Source organism: Malus sylvestris, chromosome 17 (genome assembly GCF_916048215.2).
Source record: "Malus sylvestris chromosome 17, drMalSylv7.2, whole genome shotgun sequence".
Classification (NCBI taxonomy): Eukaryota; Viridiplantae; Streptophyta; class Magnoliopsida; order Rosales; family Rosaceae; genus Malus; species Malus sylvestris.
The window spans coordinates 27177617-27192193 of NC_062276.1; the positions used below are offsets into that span (position 1 = coordinate 27177617).

Consider the following 14577-nt stretch of genomic DNA (forward strand, 5'->3'; position numbering starts at 1 on the left):
GAGCTCATAAACCTGCACCTCAGTGTTAGTGCTTCCGCCCAAAATTAGAGCACAGTCTTTCACGTATGTTTACCTCCCGCACCATATGCTCACCTTGGATCCAAGTTAGGTGCACAGGCTTGTGGTGCAGACCACTTTAGGTGGTTCCAACTCGTAGGTGACCCGCGATTATTCACACAGTTTTCACGTGATCGTAGCACTAGAGCATATTTATTTCACACCTAGTCTTGTCGTACAGACCACTTTAGGTGGTTCCGACTCGTGTGCAAGAAATGTATTTGATTTAATATGATTGAGATTTATTATAAGCTATAGACTCAGCCGTACAAATTGAGTTATAGGGATTTGGCTGATGTGATATCTGGCATTGATATATTTTGTCTGGGCTACTTATGGCATTGCATTGAGATACTTTGGCATGGTATATTTCTATGGGTTTTCATCTTGAGCATGATTTCTGTTACAGTATATATATTTTTTTGGGAAATTATACAGGTTTTATGGCGAGGGGTTAGAACTTTTGAGAAATGAAATGATTTTGAAAAGCTTTGTTTTTGCCCACTCACATGTTTTGTACCCCTCCCGGTTTTAGGTAGAAATGCCTTGGTGGCTCACAGGGATTTCAACGGTGGTTCTGACAGAACATCATAAATGTAGGATCACCCTTGAGTGTTGTAAATTAGTACTTGTCCTGCTTGACTGCACTTAGGCTATTTATGCTCTAGTTGTGTATTTCATACTTAATCTCGTTCTAGCACCTTATCTTAACTAGTACTGCTAGAAGTTGGTTTTTATTTACCTGTATTTCTCTATATCATTATTGCTTCTGCACTGTGCACATGGTTACGTCACGCTCACGTGACGGCCAGCATGCCATGATTTAGGTTGAGGTGTGTCATTATGTTTTTGCTAAAATAGATTAACTAAACGACCTTAGTTTTAATTCATTTTTTACAGAGATGATCTTTACAATGTGATATATAATATGAACGGTTCTAATCATAAGCACAAAACTCTGTGATTCGAATACGAAGAGTTTTGAGTAGAAGTTCTTACTCATTTTTAAGTAGCCAAATATTGTTATTTTAATATTGCATAAAAATTTTAGAAAAAAAGAAAATCATTGGATTAAACTGGTGAGCAGCCATATGAGCTATTTAGCACGACTTCCTGCTATATATGCAGCAGCCAAGCATTGTTCTTGTTTATTGTTCTCTCACGTCCCACACGCTAATCCACATAAATTTCATATTGCAAGAGAGAATCTTTTGGTGGGGTAATGCTAGGAAGACCATCAATTTAAACTATTTTTTTTAACTAGATAATGTGGTTATTGATGATGTGATTATTTTTAAGTGTTGATTAACATGTTTAATTCATATTAGTAAACATAACATAGTTTGTAAATTTGATATGGAAAATTGATCTATCTAGCAGTACTCATTTTGATAAAGACATAATACATCTAATTAGACAAACACTAACGAATCCTGACCATTGAAAGCTACTTTTCACGGTGGCCTATACATAATCTGACTATTAGTAATTGGTGTAGTGGTACTATGGTAATACTAGAAAGACCAGATTTCTAAACTAAAATTGGTAAATCAAATGATGTGAATATTGATGATTAGATAATTATTTAAGTATTAATAAACGTATTTATCTCTTATTACTAACAAATTGTTTAATTTGTAAATATAATTTAAAATTTTAATCTATCTAGCATTTTTTTATATTAAAATTAAAAAGTAGTAATTTAATTGGGATAACCCATGGTTTCATTTTATATGTGTTATAAAGTCTCATAAATTCTGGCAAGAACCAAAGTTCCAGATTTAATGTGGAACGACTTAGTATTTCTTCATTCATTCTCATCCAATTCAAAATGGGTTTTTGATTGTATAAGTTGATTTTTTGATCTTGCTGGAGTGAAAAAGGGGACGTTATTCTTGATTAAGCTCCCATAACGATAAAGGCCCGAGCTCGTGGCCATCGTAAGTTGTACGCACTTTGCCGGTGGTTGATATTAAAATAAAAAGATGCATGCAGGGATAGTGAGACCCACAAATAATCGTTTGTTTAAGTCAAAGGTGCCACTGTGAACGAATTCAATGAAATGGACAGTTGTACGATAAGCTTGTAAAGGCATGGTGGGGTCTACGAATAGCATCGTGCATCTGTACTTTGGTGTGTGGTGTGGCTTTGAAGTTACAACTTTAGATTTTGTGCCAGGGACGAGTTGGATAACTAATCAACGGTTGGTATTGTCCGTGAGTCACATAACAGGTATATTCTTCATTTCACGTATACATTGTCCTATTCCCTATTAATAAACTAATATTCTTCATTTAGTGTACAGCTACTTTTGTCCAAGACAGCTACTATTTTTAAGTGCTTTTATTTTGAAGTGCATTTTTGCTAATTATCATTTAGTGTGGTAGATATTTACTATTTTATTTATCACTGTTAAATAAGTTTGAATATTAAAATTTATGTCTATTTACTATACGAATCTTAAAATTCAAATTCATCTAACAATGATAAATAGAATGATGAACATACATCATACTAAATGATGATGATAAAAAATACTCCTTTTATTCGCTCGTTTCTATTTTTAGTTTTATTCGCTCGTTTCTATTTTTATTTTTATTCGCGAACCATGACAATGTGTGTGCTAGGGGGCATCAATTAGACTACTATCTATAGTGTATATGCTTCTTTTGAGGCAAAGAACTTAGGCCGTCTCTAGTTAAGGGATGTAGGTTATTTTAGCTTGAATTTGTGCAAAATATGTTATTAAGGCCATTTTTAATTTAAAAAAAAGGTTAAATATAGCCTAATTCAGAACTATAACCATGCAAAAAAATTATTTTAAATTGAACATATTCATATAGTATCTCCAATTGAAGGGACTAAATATAACCCATTCAATAATTTATTATTTTAAGTTTCTACTTTAAATTTATTGGTTAATTTAATTAAATTACTATTAGATGTTTTCAAACCTAGCCATTGAATTTAAATCAATTATTGTAATAGATGAGATGTGCCCCAAAAAACAGGCTAAGATGAGGCTACACTTGGCCAACCTGATGCCCTTTTGACCAATTAACCTTTGGTGGACTTCATAGAATTATAGCCCAATTATCCATTGGAGATAGATTTTTGGACAAATCAGACAATTTTTTTTGCTTTGGATCTCTAGCCTCTTCTATTGAAGATGACCTAACTAAGGGTCAAAATGAACATGCAAGAAAGAGTCCGAACTAAATTTAGTCATGGGCTGATTGCATACAACAAGCCCTCAAACCCTTGGTAGACCCAACATGTGCATCCCAAGCCACGAAGAAAAGATTTAACCCTGCATGAAGGAAAAATTTAACTGTACAAATATTCTTTAAAATTTAATTTTTTTTAGAAGACAAAATATAGCTAAGGGATAAATTTAGCCCTTCAAGACTAGAGTTGGCCTTACCCAGTAGCGGAGCCGATGAGGAGCATAAGGCAGATGAAATAAGGACCTTTAATCAATATTTGTTTTAATTGACACAAACTAAACTACATCATTTTGTTCTGTTTTAATTAAAAAATAAAAAAATAACTTGAGCACGCTAACTTCTTTAACACGCTGAAGGCTTTGTCAAACGCACACAAGGCATTCTCCACGCCAGGCTCTGTGACTCCTCCACCTCCATGACAGACTCCATATCCTTGATCCAATTCCAAGTTTCTCCACTGTTCGAGTTCGATCAGGCACACCCGCTGTAGTTGGTTGTACTCTTAGTTAATTTAGTTTGACTTTAGGAGTAATATGTAGTAATTATAATTTGCTTTATATGGTTCATGATCATCCAATTTAGATTGCTTGAATACTAAGCTTTAAATGAATATGATAATGAACTGAAGACTGAAGTGTCGAATTAAGTTCTTCTATTTTCTATTGAGTCTATGGTTGTTAATTTGATCAAACTTGTATTATGTTGACTCTTTGTCTTTTGTATTATTTAAAATAGTTATTGAGAGGTATTTTAAGAGTAATTCAACAGAAGATACTCCTTCACCCTCTACAACGAATATTCTTAAAAATTCAAATGAAAGTGACATAGAAAGTATACTGACAAATCTTTCTAGAAATCTTGGCCTTCAACTTCGAAAATCGGAATACGAAGAACTTTTCACATAGGGAGTTGTTTCAACCTCGAAGCCATCAATTCCACATATGTCATTTGCAGGAGTATAGCGAGTTATCATTTGCCTTAGTATGTAACAACCCATCCCGATTAAATTTATGAATTTTGGAACGAGGGCATTTTGGACATTTCACCCACCCACACGGTGGAAACCCTCGCACCAACCTCCTCTCTCCACCCCTAGCTACATCACCCACCCACATGGTGACAACGATGGTAGCACCACCACCATCACCCACCACCAGTGTCAACCTTCTCCCTTCCTCCTTCTATGGGAAGCACAGAGGCTACCTAGTCCCCTCCAGTGAGTTTGACGGCTTTGAGCCATTTCTCAGCCACGGATGGACCTGAAAAATGGTAAAATCCTAATCTACTCTTGGTAGTCTTCATTTTGGTGGGTAGATCGCATGCTAGGGTGGAGAATCAAAGTTGAATGGAGCTTGGGAAGCTTTGGCTTCCTCTTTCACGAATCTAGCCTGAAAACCGGGTCATTCTGACCCAAACCCAGAAACCCAATTATAACCTAGGCCTTTGGGCCGTGCAAACTAGGGCCTTCAGCCCACTAAACCCAGCCCAAGTCTAATAGCCCTAAAGCCCAAACCCAAGGCCTCCAGCTCTATCTGAACCCAAACCCAAACCTAAGCCAAGCCTAAGCTTGCAGCCCAGACCCATTAAACCCTTAGCCCAACCCATGTGGAACCAACCCAGATCCCAGGCTATGTATGGGTCAGCGCGTAGGCGCGAATAGGCGTCTGCCTTGGTCGGCGCGTGGAGTACACGCGCCTTCACCGAAGGTACTGTGCTCCGCCGCCATCCACGGTGACGTTGACGACTTTTCCTGCGAACTTTTCGGCAACCCAAAATGGCGTGTGTAGGGGTGCGTGGCCACCACCCGGTGGCTGCGCGTGGGGGTACCCAAGGTCCCCCTATGTTTTTCGACATCCTAAATCTATTTATGACGTCTGTTTCCCGAAATTCAATCGTTTGAATAGAGTTTTATCAATTGGACCCTTTATGTGCTTAGGTGCATTTATTGTGACGTTTCCGTCTTCGCTAGATTGTATGGCTCTTCGACGACGGAGTATCTGTGAGTGGGTCCCTTCAAAAATACATATTTTACTATTAGAAATGCATACATGAAAGTATGATTTAATGGCTACGTTTTATGAAACTTTTATGAGTAAATTGGTTTTATAATTTATGAAATATCATGCTTTATCGAATTTACATTCTTTGTAGTATATATGATTTATGACTATATACTATGAACATGTTTTATGATATGATGTTTGAGCTATTGAGCTCCGATGAGATATATTTCGGAAAGATTATGATTTTTGTGCTTATCTAGTGGTCACTATGTGCCTACGTGCGAATGATACAGTTATATTGGCTTCGGCCAAGCGTGTGTAGGTGGCTTCGGCCAAAAGATTTTTATATATGGCTTCGGCCGGGTGTGTGTAGGTGGCTTCGGCTGGAAGAGTTCTATATGCCTTCAGGCAAGAAATGATACCACTACTAAGCACGCTATATACATTATATGTTTAATGAAGGTTTTATGGCATGCTAGGGTTTTCGGAAAACCTATTACATATTATACTATTAAGTTTTTATAAAACCTTGGGGGTTAGTACGTTGATGAATAACTGCTTCAGTTTTACTTATATATCAACTTGGTCCACTCATGTTTTGTTTTGCGCCCCCCTCATAACTTAGAATTGAGGCGTACAATCCCGACGTCAAGGCACTTTTGCATCAGCATCTTCGAGTCCTCTTGGTGTAGGACCCATCCTTTTGTTCATTCAATTTTATATTATTCCTTTTTAGTGTCTCGGTTTAGTTGTATGTTCTGAACACGTTCCATAAATGCATATTCATTATAATTAAATTTACAAGTTTTATTTTTGTCGGTTAATTGTTCTTAGCTCTCATGCATCCTAATATGGCTTCATCACCTTCGGGTGTCGGCCAGCACGTGCCTACCCTGGTGTTGGGTGAATATCATGGTCCGGCGTGTCAAGTATAACGAGTTATACCTCTGACATGCATTTGCATAATGAATTTTCTAGATTGAAAGGAATTAGTGGTCTTGTACAGAAGTTGGTGGAGAAAAAGAGGGATAGACAGTAACCCTTAATGAACTTGCTCGTCAAATGAGTAGTAATTTTACCTATTGCGACTACTTCCATTGAAAGAGCTTTTTTGGTGATGAAGATTGTGAAGAATCCACTTCGTAATAAGATTGGAAATCAGTAGTTGAATGATAACTTGGTTGTCGCGAACAATTACAAATGAACAAACTATCTATTTCTGAAAGCTATTTTTTTATTTTATCGTTGTAAATTCTTGAGTCCGCCACTAACCTAATTATATTTAAAAAGTTCTTAATTATTAGAAAGTTAACAAAGAAACATAGGACCAAATTGATTAAACTGAATTCAAAAGAACAAATTAAAGTGTTTTGGGGCCAACATAAGAAACAAGATGTGTAATTTTCATAAAATATAAGAGACTATACAATTCTTCTGCTCAAACGTTATTGCATTGGGAAACTTAATTGGTTTTATAGTTCAGTCCAAGTAGCTAGCTAGTTGACAGGTTGGGCACTAGACTACAAGTTCCTCTTTGTCCCTTCTTTCCCACTGTTTCCAGGTTTAGATGACTGGACTTCCCTTTCTTTTTAAAATTATAGAACGAATGATGCAAGGTTATGCAGCTCCTCCCATGCCAATCAAATACAAGTCAAAAGGGTGGAAGGTTGAGAACCAACCATACCCAATCTCAGTATATTCACTGGTCCACAAATCAATAAAGGTATTGAGGAAAGTTTTGAACCTATGATATGATATGATGCATTTCTACAGGTTACGGGTGCATGCACAAACCACAGCTGTGTAGTCCGCTTTATTTTATTTTATTTTGTAAACGAGGAGCGAACAAAGTATTTCTATTCTACAAGTTGAAACCTTTTCATAAAATATCGGTTATTAAAATTAAACTGTTTCTACATGTTCTATCATCCTTACTTTTTAATTGGTAGTCAGGAAAAATTTTGAAGTTCGGCACACAAACACGGCCCCGAATACAGAAAACACCACATACTTATACCTCACCTCCCCCTGTTTTGAGGCCCAGCACATCCCCCACCTTATCGCACTCTCTCTCTCACATTCACCCCACTCAGTTCCGTTCAGAAGAACCTCATTCCAGACTCATAAGACTCAACAAGCATTGACGCCCAATATCAAATGAAAATCACGCGCCCTTTAGAAGAATTAAACTTAAACCTTCATATACTGTATTCGCATGCAAGTTGAATGTTTCAGCTTTAACTCATTGGCGTGTTTGAAATCTATTTATGGTGGTTAAATTTTTGTATGACTTATCTCAAATCTTCATCACTTGAGAATAAAATCTCATCGCATAACTGAAGAAAAAAAAGTCGTTCACCCCTTCAAAATGCATGTATTTACCTTGCTCAGTAACCTCACAGCGTGTTCCAATACTCAAAAGTCCGATGAATTAGAAAGAAAAAAAAATTATTATACATGCACTATATACATCCATGCCAAGCCTCCAAAATTCTTGCAGCAGGACGTAGTTATAACACAAAATATTACATCAGAATGTCCAAATATATCAGAAAAAAAGGTTAAAACCTATTTCGGATGAGGGATCTGATCAGGTGGTTTTCCTAGATTGTAAACATTAACTCCACGTAGCTTCAAGGGAATACCCATATAGTTAATGGCAGTTAGGGTTTGCAACTTTTTTTTGTGAACATTCATTTTCCTCACCTTGCCAAGTCCAAACAATGTCCTTCAGTGCTGGCCTCACATCCTCCTCACAAAACTTAGTGTATTCAAGAGTGTCCCCAGCCAACTGTGAAAACTCTACCACCGCCACCTCCGCCGCCACCTGATACAACTCCGCTGTCACCGCCAACTTCCCTTTCCTCCCCTCCTTTTTCCCCTGCAACTTCACAGTAAACTCCTTTTCACATGCCAATCCGAAATTCAACCTTTCAGCTACCACCTGCAGCTTCGCCATGATTGTGGAGGCGGAGCACTTGGACGTAAACATGGACCCTGATTTCCTCTTGGTCTCAAACATGTTCGACAAGTCGAATCCCTCGGACATTGATGATATGAACTCGAATGCATTTAAAAATGGTGGAGTAGGAATATTACCGCTTCTTGTCCTACCCAAATTTCCAATTTTCTCGCCCTTTCCATTTTTATCATCTTCAATGGAATTTGAAGATGCAATTGACTTAGCAAAATTGGAACCCTTTCGAAACCAAGGGTTCCTCATTATTTGCTGAAAGGAAATCCTCTTTTCCGGGTCAACAACCAAAAGCTTTTTGATCAAACACCTTGCGTCCATAGAAATCCATGGCGGAAATTCATAATCTGCCTTGAAAACCTTGCTATAAGTTCTCATCAAGTTCTCATCCTGAAATGGTAAGTACCCGGCAAGAAAAACGAAGAGAACAACACCACAAGACCATATATCAGCCTTGGCTCCATCATATCCTTTTTTCCTCAAAATCTCAGGTGCCACGTAAGCCGGCGTGCCACATTGCGTGTGGAGCATACCATCACTCCAATGCTGCTCTGGCAACGCTGATAACCCGAAATCGGAGACTTTTAAGTCTCCATTTTCGTCCAAAAGAAGATTTTCAGGCTTCAGGTCACGATGTGATACACCACGACTATGGCAAAATTCAACAGCGCTTACGAGTTGTCGAAAGTACTTTCTTGCCATGTCCTCCTTGAGCTTTCCTTTAGATACCTTGGCAAACAGTTCACCTCCTTTTACATGCTCCATGACGAAGAAGATCTTTGTTTTTGTGGCCATGACTTCTTTTAATTGGACAATGTGGGGATGCCGGACTAAGTGCATGATATAAATTTCGCGCTTTATTTGCTCCATTAGGCCTTCTTTCTTGATGTGGTCTTTGTTTATCACTTTGATTGCTACATTTTCTTTCGTGGCGAGGTTTTTGCCATGGTAGACTTTGGCAAAGGTGCCTTGGCCTAGAAGCCTTCCCATCTCATACTTGTCAAATAGAATGTTTCTTGGTGACTTGGGACTCAACTGCTTTTGCTCCTTTCCCTGCATATTTTCAAATATGAATTTTCTATTGAGAATATAAACGAGAAAGAAATTTTAGTGACTCAGTTTATGCCACGAAACATTAGCGTATCATCCAGAGATGGCGAAGACCCCAGGTCCAGAAAAATGGAAGTGATTTTCCTGGTAAACGGTGAGGGATCGATGATTGGAAGAAAATAATTGAGAAACTGAATTTAGGAGAAGGGAAATTTTGTTAATGCTGAAAATGGTCAGAAGCCCAGTTTAGGAAATGTAGATTTGCACCTGAAAATCCAAAAAAAATATATATATAAAAACAACAACTGAGATAAAGGAAAGAAAAGACAAGAGATTTTTCCGGAAAAACGGTGCAATAATCGGAGGTAATTGTGGTTGTTGTTGGATGATTACAAAGGGTGGTGGATGAGGGAAGGTGGAACACTGGATGAGAAAACAAAGGAAAAAAATATTTGGCCAACAGATAATTGGAAATTAAATCTAACTTGGGTTGGAAACGTGTAAAGCATTTGGGGACTGAAGCCAATGCCTAAAAATAACTTGTGAAGTTTTTGATTGACTGTTTTTAGCTGTAGTGAAGCTTCATCTATGGATTTGTACAACTAGAGGCTAGAGCCCATTATTTGAATGAGCAAACTAACTACACATTCGTGAGGCTGTGCATATATACTACGATATATATTTAAGGAGTTGGAAAGAAAACTTGATTGCCATATATATGATGGCACACTGTATACTGCCATATATATTTTAGGAGTTGGAGATAAAAATTTGCATGTAACAGATTCATGTAAATCTTTCCGTTTCTTTCGCCAATGGAAGGCCAAAAAAGAACGTGAATGAGAGATAGGAAGAAAGTGAGTGCAAGAATCTGCGATAGCTAATGTTATATGCATGTTATATGCAAGCCAAGTCCAACACCATTGCCTCCAACAATTGTCGATGGAGACCTTCCTACAATATCGCTTTGGGATGTGATATCCACACACCCCATTTTACTTCTCACATACTTTTTTAATTTTCGGCCGTCGGATCGAATGAGTTGAAGAAGATCAACGGACAAAAATTATCAAGAGGTGTGTGAGAAGTAAAATGGGGTGTGTGGATAGCACACCCCTATCGCTTTATATATAGGAACGGTTTCATTGGGGACTTCTTGACACAGTGTCTCTGTATTATCATTTGGGACTGATAGACATATGAGTCTTTTAAGTGGTGAGATACTCTACCTGATCCCACCGTTTATCGCAGTATGGTCAGCGGGCTCTAATACCTCACTCGGCCTGACATCGCTTTTGCTGTTACTCAAGTGTGTCAATCTATATGTTGTCCTTGCACTTATCATCTTCAAAGTGTCAAATGCATTTATCGCTACATAAAAGGCACCAGACATACATACGCATGTGTGGATTATTGTGGGAAAGAGAAGTCATACTGGCAATGTGGTACTAAAACTACTATCAAACGCACTTAATTAAAACACTTGCATGAATTAGTAAGATGAAGGCTACAAATTAAGTGAACCCTAAGCATGACCAAAGCGGAGAAGCTGATGAGTAGATTTTATTTTATATATTTAACCCTATTTTTGGTATATTTTGGTTAATATTTTAAAAGAATTTAGATACTTTGAATTGTATTTTCAATATAGAACTTTTGACTTCTTCTGGAGAAAAACGTGGTCAAATGGATGAAATTTGGAGTAATTCCAGTTGGAGGACGTTCATGAGTTAGTTGGCTTGATCGTATCAAAATATCATATTTTTCCACTAGGCGGTGATTTCCTAGAAATAACATAAAGGAGCAGTGCGAGGTGCTGAAATAGTGATGTTTTGGGCTTAAATTGCGTTTTTGGAGTCCGATATGACATCTGATGGGTTCGTGGCCTTCTGGATATGTGTTCGGAACGTCCTGATCTATAAAACAAGCTATCATGGGCCGGATTTGGAAGATATTTGAGGCTAAAACGTGGCTGGACAAGTACTTGGCAGATTCTCCTAGTTTAATTAGGACTTTATTTTCTAAGATATTTTATTATTACTTTTATTTTCCTAGTTGGAATAAAGGACTTGGTTTCTAGGGTTTGTGCAAGAGCGAGAGGGGATTTTAAGGCTTTTGCCGTTCCTAGTTCTTGTTGGACGCTTCTTTTATTCATTTTGGAGACAGCAGAATTGCTAGGGCTCTTGAAGATTTTCTATTTCAAGGTGTTTTCATTCGTATTCATTCTAATGATATTTTCTTTGATTTTTATTATGAGTATACGTGACTAATTCATTTGCTAGGGTTAGGCCATGAACCTTAGCATGAATATATAATTTTATTAATTTGCTTTGAATTATTAATCACCGCGATTAAAACTATATAGATATTTTAATGATTGATCACCATTAAGATATTTAGACAAGTGATTTGATGCAATTTCTGTTGAAACATCACCCTGAAATTGAGGAGGACTTCTTGTGATTAGTAATTGTAAGTTCACTTAAGGCGAACATCACGCTCTTAAGGGTTGCATAGTTTTTAAAAGGGTTTTCACGAAGCTTAATGAGTCTTGCATGTTTATATTTGATCTAAACATCACAGACGGATTTCATGTTAGATATACGATTTCGCTTGAACATCACAAGGAAAATATGCATTCGGAAAACCTAACCTTCAAAGCATGTATGTGGAAATTCATAAGTAATTGATAGGATTGCATAGGATTGTGATGGTGACGGCTAAACCCTAGATTTCTCTAAATTGTTAATTTTAAAAACGTTTTTCTTCTTTGCTGCCATTATTTCCAAATTTCCAATTTCTTTTATTGTTTATCTAATCTTTTCAAATTCATAAATCCCAAATCTTTGATAAAATTTGTTTTAATAATTAATTAAGGGTTAGTTTAATTACAAATTAGTCAAACAATCTTTGGGGATAACGACTTTGCATGAGCAGTAATATTACAATTACCTTGTATTCTTACAAGTATTTTCAATGATTTTAACCCTATTCGTGTAGGTACTAAAAATCCTATTAAAAGCAAGCCAAAAATCCAGACGTGAAGTAATCATACCACCATATTGCTTTATGCAAGAGACCCAAAACCCGCAGCACTTTTCAGCCAAATCACGTATAAATGGATACAGTACTTTGATTTGGCATTATAAGAATCAAGCATTATTCTGTCCTATATAGAGTTCAAATGGATAGATCATATCACATTTTTGGGTTCTATTAATAAAGATAAAAAAACATATAAACTCACCAAACTACTAAAACAGCAAAGAAAATATAAATTTATTAGATGAAGTGGATAATCCTGAACAGCCTACAGTAAGAGCATGAAAGTCCGGATCCGGCTTCTTTGCCTTCCCACTTCTCATACACTCTCATCCCCTCCTATTTTGTGTGGTCAAGGTTAAGTCACGTTAACATATTATATTGATTTTTTTATAGAGATAATAAGACAAAAAACAATAGTAATATAAAATGTTGACGTAGCTTAACCGTGACCGCACAAAATAGAAAGGGATGAGAGTGTATGGGAAGTGGGAGGGTAGAGAAGCCAAGTCCTGAAAGTCCTATAACAATCTGATTATGGGCTGTAAAGCAATATATTATGGGTTGTAAAGCAATATAAAGTATACAGATAAATGGAAGGGTGAGAGAAAGATAGATAAAGAATATTAATGATATATAGAAGCTGTTAACCTAGTAGAAAGTGTAAGGAGGAAGACTTTGATTCGGATCACTAAACTTGACTTCTTTTCTTTCTTTTCTGGTTTATTTGCTTTGCTTTTGCTGCCCTCTTTAAAAGACATTTTTTCTATCTCCTCTCTATGCATAAAGATTCATCAATAAGTACAGGTGAAACCAACCAACGTCGTTAAGCTTCGCATTTGTATTTAGCTAGTCTATAATCATAATCATGGGTTTTAATGTATGAGATCTTGTAGCACTTACCAATGAGGTCCTATCGATTAGTATTACACAGAAGAAATCAATTATAGACACTAATATAATTAGATCTGCTCTTCATAGACAATTATTTGATGCAATTAGAATTGTTCACAACAATAAAATGATTATAAAAAAAAATCTACCCACCTCGCAGTGTCACGCCCCCCCCCCCTTTGCCCCCACCCCCGCCCCCGCACCCGCCCCCGAAATTATTGGTGCGGCGGTTAGGCATCCTTAGACAAAAGAGTGGTCTTTTAGGATTGGTCTGTTGTGTGTCACCACAAGATTTATAACATACTTCAGTATGAGCATGAAACTTACTATACGTGTATGCAACCTTGGAACTTAGAAATGTTAGCAACTTTCATTTGGGATCTTCTCGTTCTACCTTCTCGACTACCTTTCTCATTTTACAATGTCGTTTGATGATCGAAACTGTCCACTTTCTATAAACTACCAATTATAGATCATCTATGCAAAAAATAAACTAAACCGAAATCAAGCCAAACCTAACCAACTATTCGTATGATGAGTTCAAAATGGTTTAGGCCCAGTTTGGTATTACTTTTATTTTTTTAAAACTAAGAACTACTTCAATTTAAAATTATACAATTAAAATAAATATAGGCTTATTATAAAAACAATGGCTTCTAGGCACAGTTTTTTAAAGCAATTTGTAGGTTGTTTTTAAAAGTTGCTTTTATAATAAACAAAGTTGAATATTTAATGATTATTATTCAATTCATGTATACCCTTATCAGGTTTTAAAAACAACATTATTTTGTTCTTCTATACACATTTTACCCCTTGGAGAGCAAAATGATCGTCAACACTTACCACTACAAATACTAACCTTACAACACCACCATTGTTGCCGCCTCCACCACCACCACCACCACAACCATAATCGCCACCAATACCACCACAATCATAACCCCATGATTGTCATTGCCACCACCATCGTTGCCGCCGCCGCCACCCACATCGCTACTGCCGACACCGCCACCACCATTGTTGCCACCGCCACCACCACCACCACTAACTACAATTGCGACCGCAACGACAACAACAAACGTCAGCACTGCAACTGATGCTACCCCTACCACCATTGTTCCTCTACACCCTAAGACCAACTCCAGTGGTGGGCTAAAAGCCAAATTACCCCCCAAAATTTCCCCCCAAACCCAATCCAACCCAAGAGAAAATTTTGGGCTAAAGGCTAAATGCTAAACCAAGGACAGATTCCCCCCCCCCCCAAATTTAGCCCAGAAATCGGAATTAAAATTTTTCAATATTTATTAGAATTTAAAATTTTTTTTAGATT

General features: G+C 37.1%; 2 protein-coding genes across 2 annotated transcripts in view; one reads left to right on the plus strand and one right to left on the minus strand.

Moving 5' to 3' along the window:
• LOC126609984 (uncharacterized) overlaps window positions 1-14577 on the plus strand; it is a 61544-nt gene that overhangs the window by 4770 nt on the left and 42197 nt on the right. The window lies entirely within an intron of this gene.
• LOC126609974 (CBL-interacting serine/threonine-protein kinase 5-like) lies at window positions 7694-9711 on the minus strand. The gene has a single exon (XM_050277905.1). The coding sequence runs from the start codon at window positions 9318-9320 to the stop codon at window positions 7941-7943; it is 1380 nt and encodes a 459-aa protein (XP_050133862.1). The 5' UTR covers window positions 9321-9711; the 3' UTR covers window positions 7694-7940.

What these genes read in the sequence shown, in the direction of transcription:
- LOC126609974 (XM_050277905.1), bottom strand. Translation starts at nt 9,320, where the DNA reads ATGCAGGGAAAGGAGCAAAAGCAGTTGAGTCCCAAGTCACCAAGAAAC.